The 15,237-nt window shown below is 43.1% G+C and overlaps 1 protein-coding gene across 3 annotated transcripts in view; it reads left to right on the top strand.

Moving 5' to 3' along the window:
- The first annotated feature begins 1,201 nt into the window (after positions 1 to 1,201).
- Positions 1,202 to 15,237, top strand: part of LOC132867689 (zinc finger protein 345-like) — a 46,797-nt gene continuing 32,761 nt past the window's right edge. Inside the window, exon 1 of one of the 3 annotated variants that reach the window (XM_060900701.1) lies at positions 1,202 to 1,357. Coding sequence is in view for 1 of the 3 variants with exons in the window: in XM_060900699.1 (XP_060756682.1) it covers positions 8,051 to 8,188 (138 nt within the window). In the remaining 2 variants the exon portion in view is untranslated. Of the gene's footprint in view, positions 1,358 to 8,047; positions 8,189 to 15,237 lie in introns of those variants that run through there. The other 2 variants (XM_060900700.1, XM_060900699.1) reach the window with 2 other exon arrangements.

Consider the following 15,237-nt stretch of genomic DNA (forward strand, 5'->3'; position numbering starts at 1 on the left):
TGAAATCACCCCCAAAACTTTTCCTCTCTCTTCCCACACCTGTGGTTTAATCGCTTTCCCCAAGAATATCTTACGCTTCATTAAACCTTGTTGCTGGTCTCTATCTCGACAAACAATCATTAGATTACCATCTCTCAAAGGCAAGACTGCAAGAACATTTCCGACCAGTTTGTGAACTTCTTCACTGGCCTTTATGGGATTGACAGTACACGGGGATTGAAATCAAAGTATTACTTTTAATTCAGTTGGTTTACCTTCCTCCCTACTGCTCTCGTCAAATTCAGATGATTGTCCCTTCCTTCTCTTGTTATGATTAACCGTCTGAAATTCACCTGCTTCAGTGCGTCTTTCATTAGCCTGTATCGGGTCAATGCCTTGCTCCATACCATCTATTTCTTCTCCCTCATCCTCGCCTGCCATCCTGCTTCCTCCCGGATCACACCTCAACCCCCCTCTGGATATGTTCTCGGACAACTTGAACAATTTATATTAGTGAATAATTACGAAAACACACACAGCACCAAATGTCTGCTCGCCCAGCAGCTGCCCCACAGCCGCTCCGCCTGTGACACTAGCGATGCATTTGCGGCTATTTATTTTCTCATCTCATTATCTCTAGCCGCTTTATCCTTCTACAGGGTCACAGGCAAGCTGGAGCCTATCCCAGCTGACTACGGGCGAAAGGCAAGGTACACCCTGGACAAGTCGCCAGGTCATCACAGGGCCGACACATAGACACAGACAACCATTCACACTCACATTCACACCTACGGTCAATTTAGAGTCACCAGTTAACCTCACCTGCATGTCTTTGGACTGTGGGGGAAACCGGAGTACCTGGAGGAAACCCACGCGGACACGGGGAGAACATGCAAACTCCACACAGAAAGGCCCTCGCCAGCCCCAGGGCTCGAACCCAGGACCTTCTTGCTGTGAGGCGACAGCGCTAACCACTACACCACCGTGCCGCCCGGCTATTTATTTTGTCGCACTAATTTTCTGAACATGTTCAAAATATCAGCGATGAAGGAGCGACACTTTGCGACTCATGCGAGGAAATTGAGAAGCCCCGCGAATGTTTCAAGACACTTTTGAAACTCTCTCGCGCATGACGTTCGCAATTTGTCGCAGCCCAGTGAGATACTGGCTTCTGGGTTGGGCTGGGATAGGCGTCCTCCACCCTGAAACTCCGCTCCAGTCCAGGTGGTGGCGGTAACGCGTCCAGTAGCTGCTTCTCCAACCGCCAGAAAACACTGGAGAAGAAAAAACCGCCGCTCGCCTGAGCCGCTTTAGCCCCTCGAGTTATAAAAATAAAAACACGTTATTGTGTCTGGCTCTGAGGATTTAAAACCCTGAGGTAAGTTAAACTGAAGGTGTGTGGTCGAATCCCAAATATATCTCCACTTTACTGTTTCAGGAACTACGTTCAGTATGAAATAATGCCGTGTGCACCCTAGATAGTGCACTATTTATCCACTCAGGAGAGAGTTGTAGTTTGGCTAACCTGTTTAGTTGTATATTGAAAGTATTTAAATCTTCACTTCAAGTTTATTTCCATCACGGGTTGTTTTTTTCCCCTCTTTCTCTAAATTGCGACTTCCTCGCAATTCCAACTTTTTATTTCTCAAAATTTCAACTTGATTTCTTACAGACTTTTTTTTCTCGGGGTTTTTATTTTTAAAAATTATTATTATTATTATTATTATTATTATTGTTAAGCTAATCAGGCAGAATCACCCCCTCTGCAGTGTGCTGAACAGAAAGCTTTACACACTGAAAATGAAAATGGATGAAATCATAGGGGACTGTTTTAGGCATGGTTTCCCGAACCGGGAGGTCTTGTTGTTGGAAGAATCGTATGGTGTTGAGCTCGAAGCCTCTGATCCCTGGAGAGAGAGAACTGTGTCTAACAATTAGCTCTGGCAGCAATGAAACCTCTTACTTTAACTCAGGGCTGGTTTTATACGCAGGGCTTTATTAGGCACTGCAAACTCTTCTTCTTCTGCGTGTTTCTTCTTCTTCTTAAACTTCATCTTCCATACAAATTTCGATTTCGAATAACCCAATAACTGTACATCGCACACAGAAACAATACATCAAAACGTGCGGCTCGATCGGACTAGGTGTGCTATTACTTTGTTCAGCATTCTACGATTTTTTTGCGACGTAGTCGCGAAAAAATCACGCAAAATTTCCCATTCATTTCAATGGGAATAAATGAAGAAAAAATCGCACATTTTCAACGTTTTTCAAACATCCGCTGCTCTGGCATGCTTTCACCTAGAGACATGATTCAAACTTTAAAACGGAGACAAATTTATCCTGTGTGGATCTGGCATTCAACTTTTTTGCTAGGTTGTATACTTTTTGATCAGTCGCAGATCAATCACCATGATCAAATCTGGAGAAATTCAGACTTTATAATGGGTGTCTATGCAGTCGAGCTAGAGTGTACACAGCTTTAAAAAAAATGCTCTACATTTCTCATTAAAACTGTGTTTTCAGCCACAAATTTCACTCTACCAGAGCATTTTTTTTAACATAGTTACTGGGAGACCAAATGGTCTCCCAGTGGCCATATTTGGTCTCCTAGTCAATGCCAAACCAGCTTCACAGGGAGACCAAATTTTAAACCAAGTTATGTCTTATCATTTGGTTCAATCAGTTGCAATTAATTAACCAAGTACCATGTAAGTATACATTTAACAAGGAAAATGAAGATCTATGTTATAAGATATACACACAAGCTCATTTTGGTTAAGAAAAACAAAACTAAAATTTGGTTACTGAGATGGCTGATGTCAGAATCCGATGTCATTACTGTGTAACTTTGAGTGTCATTGACATAACACAAGGGCAAATACAGCCCCAATTACATACTGTATAATGGCGCCCAAATTACGGGCTTGTCAAAAGGCCCAAAATAGAACTTACGAAAATCGCCCAAATTAGAAGAAAATATCCTGTTTCATAAGGGTGGAGAACCCAAAATATTTTTAAATTATTGTTAAATGTCATTTTTTGGCATATATATTTCAATTTGTTGTTCAGTCACTTCATAACATGAAGTGAACATGAAATGCATCTAGCGATTACCGTAAACCGTGTCTGAGTCTCTGACGTCTGAATGTTGTAAAATATGCTTCCTTTGTTCATGTTGTGAAATTCTCAACGATTCATGATAACACGTGGCTGTCGGTTTGTGATACTGTTGATAGTATACAGGGTTTTTTCTAGAAAAATTTAGTATGAGGGCGCTCACCATGGCGAGGGAGCGAAGCGGGGGGGATGGTGCCGGTTGCCCCCCCCCCCCCCCCCCCCCGCCGTGCAAAGCCTTTGAAAAATGCTCCAATGGGACATTCTGAGGCTATCTGAGAGGGAAATTGTAACAAATTGTCTGTCAACATTGAAAAAGAAAAAAGTAAGGCCAAAAAAAAAAAAAAAGTGTGTTTCTGGTAACATGAAATACTAAAATAAGGTCAGTAGGTAGGAAAGTTTTTTTTTTTTTTTCTTTTTTTAATTTTGTTCGAAAAAATTAACACAAGTAAACATCTTACAAAATAGTATTTTGGCACAGAATCCTTTATACCACACATCATAATAAAATAAGTGTTTTAAATCTTTAAACGAATAAAAAAAAATATCGCGAGAGTTCGAGTTATGATCTACGGAAGCGATATTTCATGATATTTTCATGTAATAACGTGAAAACACCTTATCAAGAAATAACGTGAAAATAACGTCCTAGGCTACTTCCATTAAAAGCAGACGGCCTAGCCCAGCCTACTGTAGAACTTGGGTCGAGCAAAAACATGGCTGAATCCTGAATGACTCCTATTTGTATAAATAGGGGACTACATAGGTGGCAAAATGTAGTGTTTTTCCCTGCCATGGAAGTGCACTTGTATACTGAAAAGTAAGCAATTTGCATTACAGCCTTGAATGAGGATTCAAAATGGCGGCTCGGCTCAGTTTATGCAGGAGGGCTGATAGAAGTGGCAAAACATTTTACTTTTTATTGTTTCTTTCACAACTTGAATGCATTGAAACAAAAAATTATGACAAACTAACGCCGCTTACACTAAAATATCGAGGGAAATTTGTAATAACTTTACGGTCGGCAATTTCGACGTGGAAATTCTCGATCGGTTGGGTTACCGGAAACACACTTTTTTTTTTTTTTTTTTTTTTTTAATTTGGCCTAATCTTCTTCTGCCCTGGACAGTCTTTGGCTTTCTTCCGCTTCGTGCCGCGGGATGACATCTTTAAATGCCCAAGTGTCAACAAAAACAACTCGCGAACTACTTCTGTCAAAAGCTCCCATGCCGGTGGGTGAAAGGTCATTCAGTCTCGAGAAATCTTGCGCTACAAGTCAGCTGACCTTGTATGTAACCCATGTCAAATCTCGCGAGAGCAGCCGCGACAAGTAAACAACTAAACAACATGGCGCCTCAGTCTGGAAAACGCCAATTTGGATTGTTTTTGCACCGTCTGGCGGTGTATCTACTATGATTGGAATATTTTTGGAGCAATTATAACGTATTTGATGATCAGACACATTGTCACGTAGTGTTGCTGGGATGTTTTCACGGAGTCGGTAAGGGGGCGCACGCCGAGAGTAAGAGGGCGCAGCGCCCCTGTTCCCCCGTTTAGACGAAAGCCTGGTATAGATTGCAGGGATTAAAGTATTCCGGCCCCCTGCCGGATTTCCGGCGTGCAGTGCTTGACGCGCAGTCAAACTTGACATGTGGGTGGGTTGTCCAGGAATGCATTCCCATTGTCTAACTTGTTTGACTGACAGCTACGCTCAGCCATTCCCTACTCGGATTTTGGCGGACTGTTTGCCGAGTGACCGATCCATTGACGGTAAACAAGGATCGAGTGGACTTCAGTGGCGACTATGATATTGAATTTACACTTTGTTGAATTAATTCAATATTATAGTCGCCACTGAAGTCCACTCGATCCTTGTTTACCGTCAATGGATTGGTCACTCGGCAAACAGTCCGCCAAAATCTGATTAGGGAATGGCTGAGCGTAGCTGTCAGTCAAACACAAGTTAGCCAATGGGAATGCATTCCTGGACAGCCCACCCACACGTCATGTTTGTGCCAAAACTGCAAGCAAAAAGTCAGGGAGCACAAATGAGAAAGCTGGAATCGCAACCAAAATAAATTACGTCAAACAAAGCTGAGAAAGACGCGGAACAAAAATAAAAGGTTTCTGAAGAGTAATAGACTGATATTTTGCACGATTACACGAATAATTTGTTTGCCAGTCTAAAAAAAGTACTTTTTTTCTTTTTGTGTATTTTGATTTGTCGTTTTTGTTTGATATTTCAAAAGTATTGTATGAATATTTTGGCACAAAATTGATTCCATAAGATTCTACCGTAACTGGATCCATTAACCACTTGCCCACAAAATAAGAGATTTTTCTTTGTCCTTTTTTCAGTGAGGTAATATTTTCAAGATTGAAAATATGGTATTTGGTCTTCTAAAACAGCACCTGTCATTTAAAAATACACTGAGTATATCAATAAAATATTTTTAAAGAATAAAGTTCTATTTCTTTGACCTATCTGACAGACATAACTCCCATTTTAAAAATCACTTTCATTATCCCTGTTGCTATCGTCAGTGAATTTCTGTCAGATGACCTGATGATAGACTCAGCCATTATGGATCTTTGGTAGTTATCGTGTGGAAGCAGACTTTATAATTTTTGGGTGTCGACAGATAGAGTTTAAATAAATTAATAGCGAAAAAACTATTTCGTTCACGAGAGAAGCCCACAGTTATTTTTAAAAAATGCTATCGTCAGTCTGTCAGTCAAATGCACCTGACGATAGCAAAATTCAAGCCCTCACCACGCACATGTTGACTGACGCAAAGAGGAAATTCTACTGCGCATGATTTTTGTGACAGCAGACATTTACTTCCGGGCAAGACTTGGAGTTCTGACAGCTAGATTTCATCAAATAAATCAAGGTAAGATTTTCTGTCAGCTATCCTGACGATAGAAATTTTTGACGATAGAAACATTGAGAATATATTTGTGCATTCATATTTAAATTTTTCTGGAGGAAAACTATCGTAAGTTGAGATAAATCAGAGCCACTTGAGACCCTTTCAGCCGACAGGCCATTTCAATGTGTTATTTCCCCGCAAAAGTGACACAGTCGTGTCTATCGTCACTGTTCTGACAATTATTGTTGATATTTCAATTTTGAAAATAAATTTTATCTTTTTTATTTCAATATTTTATTTTATTATTTGGTTCTAGTGATGAGGTATTTAATATTATTACTAAATTTGTCAGATTAATAATCAAATCAACAGTTTTGTTGCTATTGTCATCTAGAGTGTCTGTCAGAATATGATGGTAGACGTTAGTTTGTCTGTCAGATTTTGATGATAGAAACTGATGTGTTTCTATTGTCATTTAGCATGTCTGTCATGTCAGGCTTTTATTAATTAGTTACCAGGACTACTGTCCTAAAATTTACTGTGAATGTCCAAGACCCCAAATGCTACTAGAAAAACTTAATAGAATGATCAAAATAATCAATTCAGCAATTTAAGGAGATGGGACTTAACTGGCCTCTGTTATGGTAGAATCTGCCCATAGCCAATGCTGCAGCACTTGTCCAGGAATTAAAGGATGTGTTGCAGTCCTATGGTTTAGGGCTGCAGCAGGTGACCAGTATTTTACTGGATAATTGTGCGGTTATGCGGGGAAAGAAGGCAGGCCTCGAAATGGAGCACTTTGTGTATTTCTTTGTGAATCTAACTATCTGATTTAAGTTATCACTTCATGTAGAAGTTGATGTTTGTTATTTATACACTTGACTTTCTATTTTCTATTAATATCTGTGTATTTAATTTGCCATTATTTCTGATGAACAAAGTTAAAAGTTACTGAAATGTTGAAATTGTTTAATTATTTGAATTATTAAAACTGTTTAAAAAGTAAACCACTGTCCTTTTAACATACCCTAAATTAAATGGTTACAAAGAGTTTATTTTTCCAATGCTAGACTGAATTTCACATACCCTTGTAACAGTTCACTTTGTGATTGTAGGTCAATTTGTAACCTGTTAAGGACAAAGCTTAGCAGCAAAACTTGATATCAAAAGAAATCCTAAATGCTACATGTAGCATATTTTGGTGAGGTGCACTTATACCATCTACTGGCCGTTTTTGGTATTGCATTTTCAAAAGTCAAACTTAAGGCCAATTTATGCTGACAACGCAGTCCTCGCAGATGGCGTTGCAGATGATGTCTGCGTAGCCCCCCCACCTTCGCAGACGCTCTGTGCGCACCTCCCAAAAATTGTGACCACCGCAGAAGCCTCGCAGACAGCGTCACAGACAAGAGAGCTCTGATTGGTCCACTCTACATCCGCTGTACACGCACTTCCGCTTCCCTACTTTCCCGGTTTGGTTTGTTTTCACTACCGCCATTTTTAAAAACACGAGCGAAGATGGAGCAGCACGAAGAGCGGTTGATCGAGGAAGTACGTACATCTATACGACTCCAGTTCTAGTCATTATAAGCAATCGGAGGATAAACACTCCACTAACCACACCCACCAACTACTCCTAGCGACTTCGCGCCCCCTTGCGTTGTGGCAGTGAATAACATCGCGCACACCTATTACTCCCAGCTCAAAGATAAATTACAACTGTCTGCGAAAAGCTATCTGCGAAAGCCTTGTCGCAAGAGCATGCAGAGGCCCTTAGTCTGCAATCATTCATGCAATCTTTTTGACCCTGTGAATGTGTTCCTGTCACATTATGACCCCTGCAACCACATAAAACGTATATATATGCCTATATTGTGTGCGCCAACTCTTCCAACCGACCGGCCATATGGTGAATAGAGTCGTTTGCATGAGTCTAAAAAGTTCAGGCTCAGGATTTTTTTTTTGCTTTAATCCCCGAGATTGACAAGTGATCATCATGCTGGGTCATGGTAGACCTAAGACAACTGGTAAATCACATAATAAGAACAGCAGTTCATATATTCATGGAAAACGCACAATCGATGGCATTATTAAGTCTACAGGCGGGGGAATGGGGAGGTTTATCACACAACAGAACAGTCAGAAGACATCAGACGATATTGTTGACAAGGTCGAGGTCATTGACTTGTCGTCTGCAACAGCTGCCTAACAGTTGCCAGGTACGCTATGGATTTTTATTACATATTTTGTGAGACTTTTATGTAATCTGCTTTGTACCAGCTTATTTTTAAACTTGAGTGAAAATTATTGTTATCCCATTTATGCCCAAATTAATTTAAACCAAATTATATTGGAAGTTGAATTGAAATAGATGTGCGCCCAAATAGATGCTGTGATCATAATTAGGCTTACAAAATATTTTTATCTTTTTTATTTATTCAGAATGTTGGAGAAAACTTTTGACTTTTTAGATACAGCACGACTTTATACTTGCACATGATTATGTAATTTCTATTATTTTTATTGCTCGATATATTTATAATTGGTTAAAAAAATTACTAAAAATGATGCGTCAAAAATTTTCGGCACGCTATGCGCGAAAATGGTAAAAAAAAAAATTTTAGGCTCGCCATGGTGCCCAAATTAAAAACCTGTCTTTGCCCCTGTAACATTTGTGGTTGGTAATTGCTCTTGATAGCTGTGTAGTCACTGTAGTGCGTTTGTCTGTATGGTGATTGGTGAACCATTTTGCATCGCAGAATATGCCTCAGCGGTGCAACCGCATGGACTCTGGGGCCTGTGATTGTATTGCCCAGACCAGTTGGTCTCCTAGTGGAAAATCCTTAAAAAATGCTCTGCACTCTACACATTATTTTCTCAAAAGTTGGAGTCACACTTGTCTTGATTCACACAATGTGTCTACCTAAACAATAGGATTTACAGTTTTCACACAAGAAGCCTCAAAGTGACAGGTTCACAGCCCAACTGCTCCATTGACTCCCATTATAATCCCAACAGTGCTTTTACTACAAAATCAGAAATGTCAGTTGTTTTCAACTCGCTCTGTTGTCCACATTTTTTACACTAGGGACAAAAAAATTACATCAGTGTGTTCATGAGAGCCTTGTAGCGCTCAATGTGAAAGAATTTTGTGAATACCTCCTTTTGTTTTCGTGTAAATCACCGTTGTTTGAGGAGAAGGAAATTTTGAGAAAAGGCTCTCTTTGCCTGTAATCTTATGTCTATGCTCTTCACCTGAGCACAGTCACCAAGGCAACCAGCTCCAGTCAGGGAGCAGATGGGGGAGGGGCTGCTCTCTCTCTCTCTCTCTCTCTCTCTCTCTCTCTCTCTCTCTCAAACACACACATGATCATAGCATCATAGCAAGTCACACATTCACACAGTACAGTACAACTCCTGCAATAGCGACTGCTACGCCCACTGCATCACTCTCACGATTTCCCACAGGGGAATTGTCTAGTTAAACTTATTCATTCAGGGATGTGTTCTCTCTCCCTCACTTTTTATCCTTTATACAGGAGTGCCTATGAAAACAGGCACATTTTAAAATTTGCAGACGATACCGTCATTGTAAGTTTGCTACACAATAATGAATACAGCCATGGTCCAGTCTTGGAGGATTTTATTAGGTGGTGTGATCTTTCTTTCTTGGTGCTTAATACATCCAAAACAAAGGACATGATTATTGATTTTAGAAATCAGGCTCCAAACCATGGTCCCACAGTCATCAAGGGCCAATCTGTTGAACGCGTGGATAATTACAAGTATCTTGGGATTGTCATTGATGATAAATTGACTTTTAACAAGAACTGCGAAGCAGTATGCAAGAGGGGACATCAGCGGTTGTTTTATCTTCGGAAATTGTTCCGTTTTAACATTGATAAAACTATGCTGACCCTATTTTATTGTGCTTTTACTGAGTCATTGTTATCTTTTGCCTTCGTGTCTTGGTTTGGTAATCTGTCACTACAGGACAAAAACTCCCTGAACCAAATAAATGGGCTGGGTGGCTAATTGGGAAGCCTCAACCCACCATGTCTTCTCTTTATGACATAGTTACAACGTAAAGCTACCTGTATTCTTACAGATGACTCACACCCTTTGCATGGTGAGTTCCAGTTTCTTCGCTCTGGTCGTCGTTTTGGGGTCCCTAAGGGAAGGACAAAACGGTACAGAAAGAGCTTTGTACGAACAGCAATTGTATTGCTGAACAGTAAGGCCCAGAGGTGAATAATTTTGTTCATACTGAACAATTGATGATGAAGCACTTTTTAAAGATCACACTTTTAAGGATTGTATATGTTAGGATTAGGGATGGCGAAAACTAAAAAAAATCTTGACCGACCACCGAGCCTCATTAGCCGGTTAAAGTCGGTTAACCTATGCGTTTAAACAGGGATGCAAACGGCGCGCCTTTTGGCAGATGCCGCCTTTTTCACGGCTCGTGCAGATCCGATTTTTTTTTGGGGGGGGGGCGTGTTGGAGTGTCTGAATAATTTCATCAGAGTAAATTCTGTATTAAAATTACTACATAAGCAAATGCCGTTACAGTCCATGAAAAAGTCGGCATCTGCGCCTTTAGTTCGTGTGGAGAGATATGATCTGCAATAACATGCATTGTTGGCTGCAGACTGAAACATACTTTCAGAATGCACTGGCCAAGGCAGGACTAAACTCGATGTGTCTTCTAATAATAATTTAAAAAAACCAAACAGAATAGTAATTTGTAAGCTAAAAAGCCTGTCTACACTTTTTTTTTTTTTTTTTTCTTTCGCCGAGTGGCAGCTGTGTTCAACTGGGGCGGGACATGACTGAATGGGTGTTTCTGATTTGTCAGCTGTCTTTAACTGGGGCGGGACATGACTGAATGGGTGTTTCTGATTTGTCAGCTGTCTTTAACTGGGGCAGGACATGACTGAATGGGTGTTTCTGATTTGTCAGCTGTCGTCCTTACACCGCATGGCATGGCCCAAGTGTTTACAACACAGAATTCCAGGTTATCCGCTCCAAAATCGGCAGCTTCAAAACGATTGATTTTTTTTTTTTTTTTTTTTCACCGACAACCAAAACAAAATTAACCGGTTGACGTTGATTCGGTCAACCACCTGTCAAACGGTCATTGGTTAACATCCCTAGTTAGGATGTGTGTACTGTTGTTTTGTCTGTTACAATGTATTTTATGTAGCTGTTATTTTGTATTGGGATCGCTGAATTCCTGCCTGTACAACGAATTTACCAGTACTATGGTATGGTACAAAAAAAGAAACCTTGGACCCGCCCTCCATTCTCAAACTGCCGCTAGGCCATGTCCCCACTGCCACATACATACCCCCGCCGGTCGACTTGGGCCGAGGAGCCATCCATCCTGCAGTGGACTCCCCCTTCAGTGGAACAGGAAGTCTGCCACCACCATCTGTGCCCCAGCCTGTGGACCACCTCGAATGTAACCATGTAACCTCCTGGAGGGTGAGATACCAATGGGTGATCCGCACATTGGCATCCGTCATGCGGTGGAGTCACTGGAGGGGCACGTGGTCCGAACAGAGAGTGAAAGGGCACCCCAGCAGGTAGTATTGGAAGCTGAGGACCGCCCACTTGATGGCCAGGCACTCCTTTTTAATGGTGCTGTACATACTTTCGTGCATCGAGAGCTTGCAGCTGACTTACAGTTCTTTGCTCTCCACCTTCTGGTACAAAACGGCCTCCAGCCTTCTGTCTGATGCGTCTGTCTGTAAAATGAAGGGGAGAGAGAAGTCAGGGGAGTGTAAAAGTCCCCCCCCCACGCACACTGCACCTTTTACCTTGGTGAAAGCCTGTTGGCACTGCTCCGTCCACTGGACCGGATCTGGTGCTCCCTTTTTAGTGAGATTAGTCAGTGGGCTGGTGACATCTGAATAATTAGGTATGAACCTAGGATAGTAGCCAGCCAACCCCAGGAACTACCTCACCCCCTTTTTGGTCTTAGGCTTCAGGCAAGCCGCAATCGCAGCAGTCTTGTCAATTTGGGGATACACCTGCCCATGACCCAGATACCGTACTTCCACCCACCCACCCAATTGCACATTTTTTTTGGGTTAGCTGTGAGACCCACATGCCTCAGTGACTCTAGGACAGCCCTAAGGTGTTCAAGGTGCCGAGGCCAATCATTGCTGTACGCGGTAATGTCGTCAAGGTACATTGCCACATAGGCAGTGTGGGGATGGAGGATATTCTCCATGAGCTGCTGGAATGTGGCGGGAGCTCCAAATAACCCAGAAAGAAGCGTGACAAACTGGTGTAATCCAAACAGTGTGGAAAAGGCCATTTTCTCTCAGGATAGAGGAGTTAAGGGGATCTGCCAATATCCCTTTATTAAATCCAGTGTCGAATAAAAGTGAGCAGCATCTAACTGATCAAGCAACTCATCAATGCGAGGCATTGGGTATGTGTCGAATTTAGACACCACGTTGACTTTTTTCTATAGTTTACAAAGAACCGGACCGATCTATCAGTCTTGGGTACCAGGACCGCCGGGCTGCTCCAGTCACTGTGTGATTCCTCAATCACAGACGTGGAAGGAGAATACAGGAGGACACCATTGGTGCGGTGGGCCAGCTGTGGGGAGCCAGCCCTCGTCTCTGGTGGGGGAATGGGTTGGGGACGGGAAGAGAAGGGAGAAGAGGCGACCCATCCGCTTGCTGTCGGAACCGGCATCAGATGGCCCTCCACCAACTTGATGGCTTGCTCCAGGGACGCTGAGCGATGATGCTGGACCCAGTCTGCTGTTACTTCAGGAAGTTGAGCGATAAACTGTTCCAGTGTCACCAGATCGATGATCCTGTTAGTGTCATGGTCTTCCACCCTCAGCCGCTATTGGTCGAATGCTGGCAGCTTGGCTGGCTGACCTCTTCCAATGTCCGTGTCCAGAAGCACTGGCGATGTTGTTCCGGAGAGTGGCCGACACACTGCAGGATGGCTCTCTTCAGGTCGGTGTATATGAGCTGGCTGCCGGCAGCGAGCTGCTGTGTGGTGGGCTGTGCCTTGCCAGTCAGGAGCGGAAGTAGGCGTGCTGCGCGCTGCTCGACTGGCCACCCCCACACTTCGGCTGCTGGCTTGAAGTGAGCAATTAAAGCCTTCCGGATCGTTGTACAGGCCCATCTTTGTGAAGGTGCTGTGGGGAGGGTCCGCTGCGGTCGAGGTCCCCGACAACACAAGCAGATGCCGGAACGCTTGGCAATCTTCCTGCTGGGCCAGTATCAAGGCTTCAAAGCATTGATCTTGTTCCTTCCGGAGGGCGGTCAGCGCTTGATTCTGGTTCTGCTGGGCAGTAGCGAGGGCATGGATGAGATCTTTCAATGGGGAAGACTTCATGTGGTGGTTCCCTTCTGTACTGCCGGTTTTCGGCACCACTCTAATACGTCCCTCATGTGGGTGGAGTACAGAAGCATGGCAGGCGAGAGATGACGTTCTCACACACCTTTTTATTTTCGTGTTGTTTTTCAGCTTTAATGTCCGTTTAGGTACACAGACGTGTGCGTACACACAGTTGTGTTTTGGTCTGGGGAAATCTGTTCTCTCTGCTCTCTCCCTCTTTTTCTGTTCTCCACAGTCACTGCAACAAACACACACACACACACACACACACACTTAAGTGACAACAGGTGCATTGACTTTGCCACTCACCTTCCCTGGCCCCGCCCTACATTCACAAACTGACACTAAGCCACGCCTCCATTGCCACAAATGTTTGAAGTTCTTCATACTAATGGCCCTTTTCCACTACCCTTTTTCAGCTCACTTCAGCTCGCTTCAGCTCACTTCAGCCCGACATGGCTCGCGTTTCGACTACCAAAAACCAGCACGACTCAGCTCGTTTCAGCCCTGCTTAGCCCCTAAAACTCGCACCGTTTTGGAGTGGGGCTGAAGCGAGCCAAACCGTGCCGACTGAGGCTGGGGGCGTGAGTAGACACTCCCCTGTGCACTGATTGGTGAGGAGGAGTGTCCTCACATGCCCACACACGCCCCGCGATCTGTAAACACCGTAAACCCGGAAGAAGGAGAATTACGAGAATTTCTGAAGCCTTATGCGCCTCGCCTCATCTATACGCTCTTGCCAGTATCTGTTGGCGTTGTCGGTGACAACAAGCCACAGCACCAAGACCAGCAACACTAACGACTCCATGTCCTCCATGTTTATTGTTTACTATCCGGGTCGTGAGACTACCGCTTAAAAGATCACTGAATCAGTGACATACAGAGCATCGTGGACGAGTTCGCGGAGCGCAAGGCTCGTCGTATGCCCTTCAAATAATGCGCGCAGTAGGCTATTGATGTTTTATTATGAGCCATGTACAGTATGTCGCCTAATGTTTTTTTGTTTCTGAGTTACATGTTCGTTTGAAGGACTTAATGTACAAAATAACATAGTTGCACCCCGTAGTGTTGAAATTGGTAAACACAGTGCATTCAGTGAGGTTTGCACCGCCCTCCTTTTATTTCTGACTCTTCCTGTCACCGTTGCAACCTCTGAGCGCTCATTCGTATGCCCTTCAAATAATGTGCGCAGTATAGGCTATTGATGTTTTATTATGAGCCATGTACAGTATCCTAATGTTTTTTGTTTCTGAGTTACATGTTCGTTTGAAGGACTTGATGTACTAAATAACATAGTTGCACCCGGTAGTGTTGAAATTGGTAAACACCGCAGTTGCGGACATTTTGTAGCCTAAAATGATGTTATGATAAGCTTTAATAAAGGGCCCGGTCATTTGCCCCGCCCCCGGCCCGGCTCTGACTTGTTCCGCCACTGTCACTGATGTCACTGTTTGCGCTGCTTAACGACATCACATGACGTCCACCCACTTTCGCTAACTCCACCCAATGTGTCCACCCACTTCCAGCCAGCACGGTTCAGCGCGGTTGTAGTCGAAATGCAACTCCAACAGCCCCGCTCAGCTCGACTCAGCTCGACTCGGCACGGCACGGCTCAGCCGCGTTTGTAGTGGAAAAGCGGCATAACTGTCCAGGCTTTTGTGCCATGCTGAGATAATCATTATAAAGAATCGTGATGCCTTCTCTGCCAGTTAGATGAGGCTGGTGTATATAACTGCAACCAGGAGGACTAGTTTCATTTAATGCTACAGACTCCTTTGGTTTAGTCCATGTTTCTGTTTAAACACAGTACATTAAACTGCTGATCAGTAAGAAGTTCATTAACAGTTCGTGCTTCAGACATAAGAGAGAAAATATTTAAGTCTTACCTTTTACA

Source organism: Neoarius graeffei, chromosome 19, assembly GCF_027579695.1.
Source record: "Neoarius graeffei isolate fNeoGra1 chromosome 19, fNeoGra1.pri, whole genome shotgun sequence".
Taxonomy (NCBI): Eukaryota; Metazoa; Chordata; class Actinopteri; order Siluriformes; family Ariidae; genus Neoarius; species Neoarius graeffei.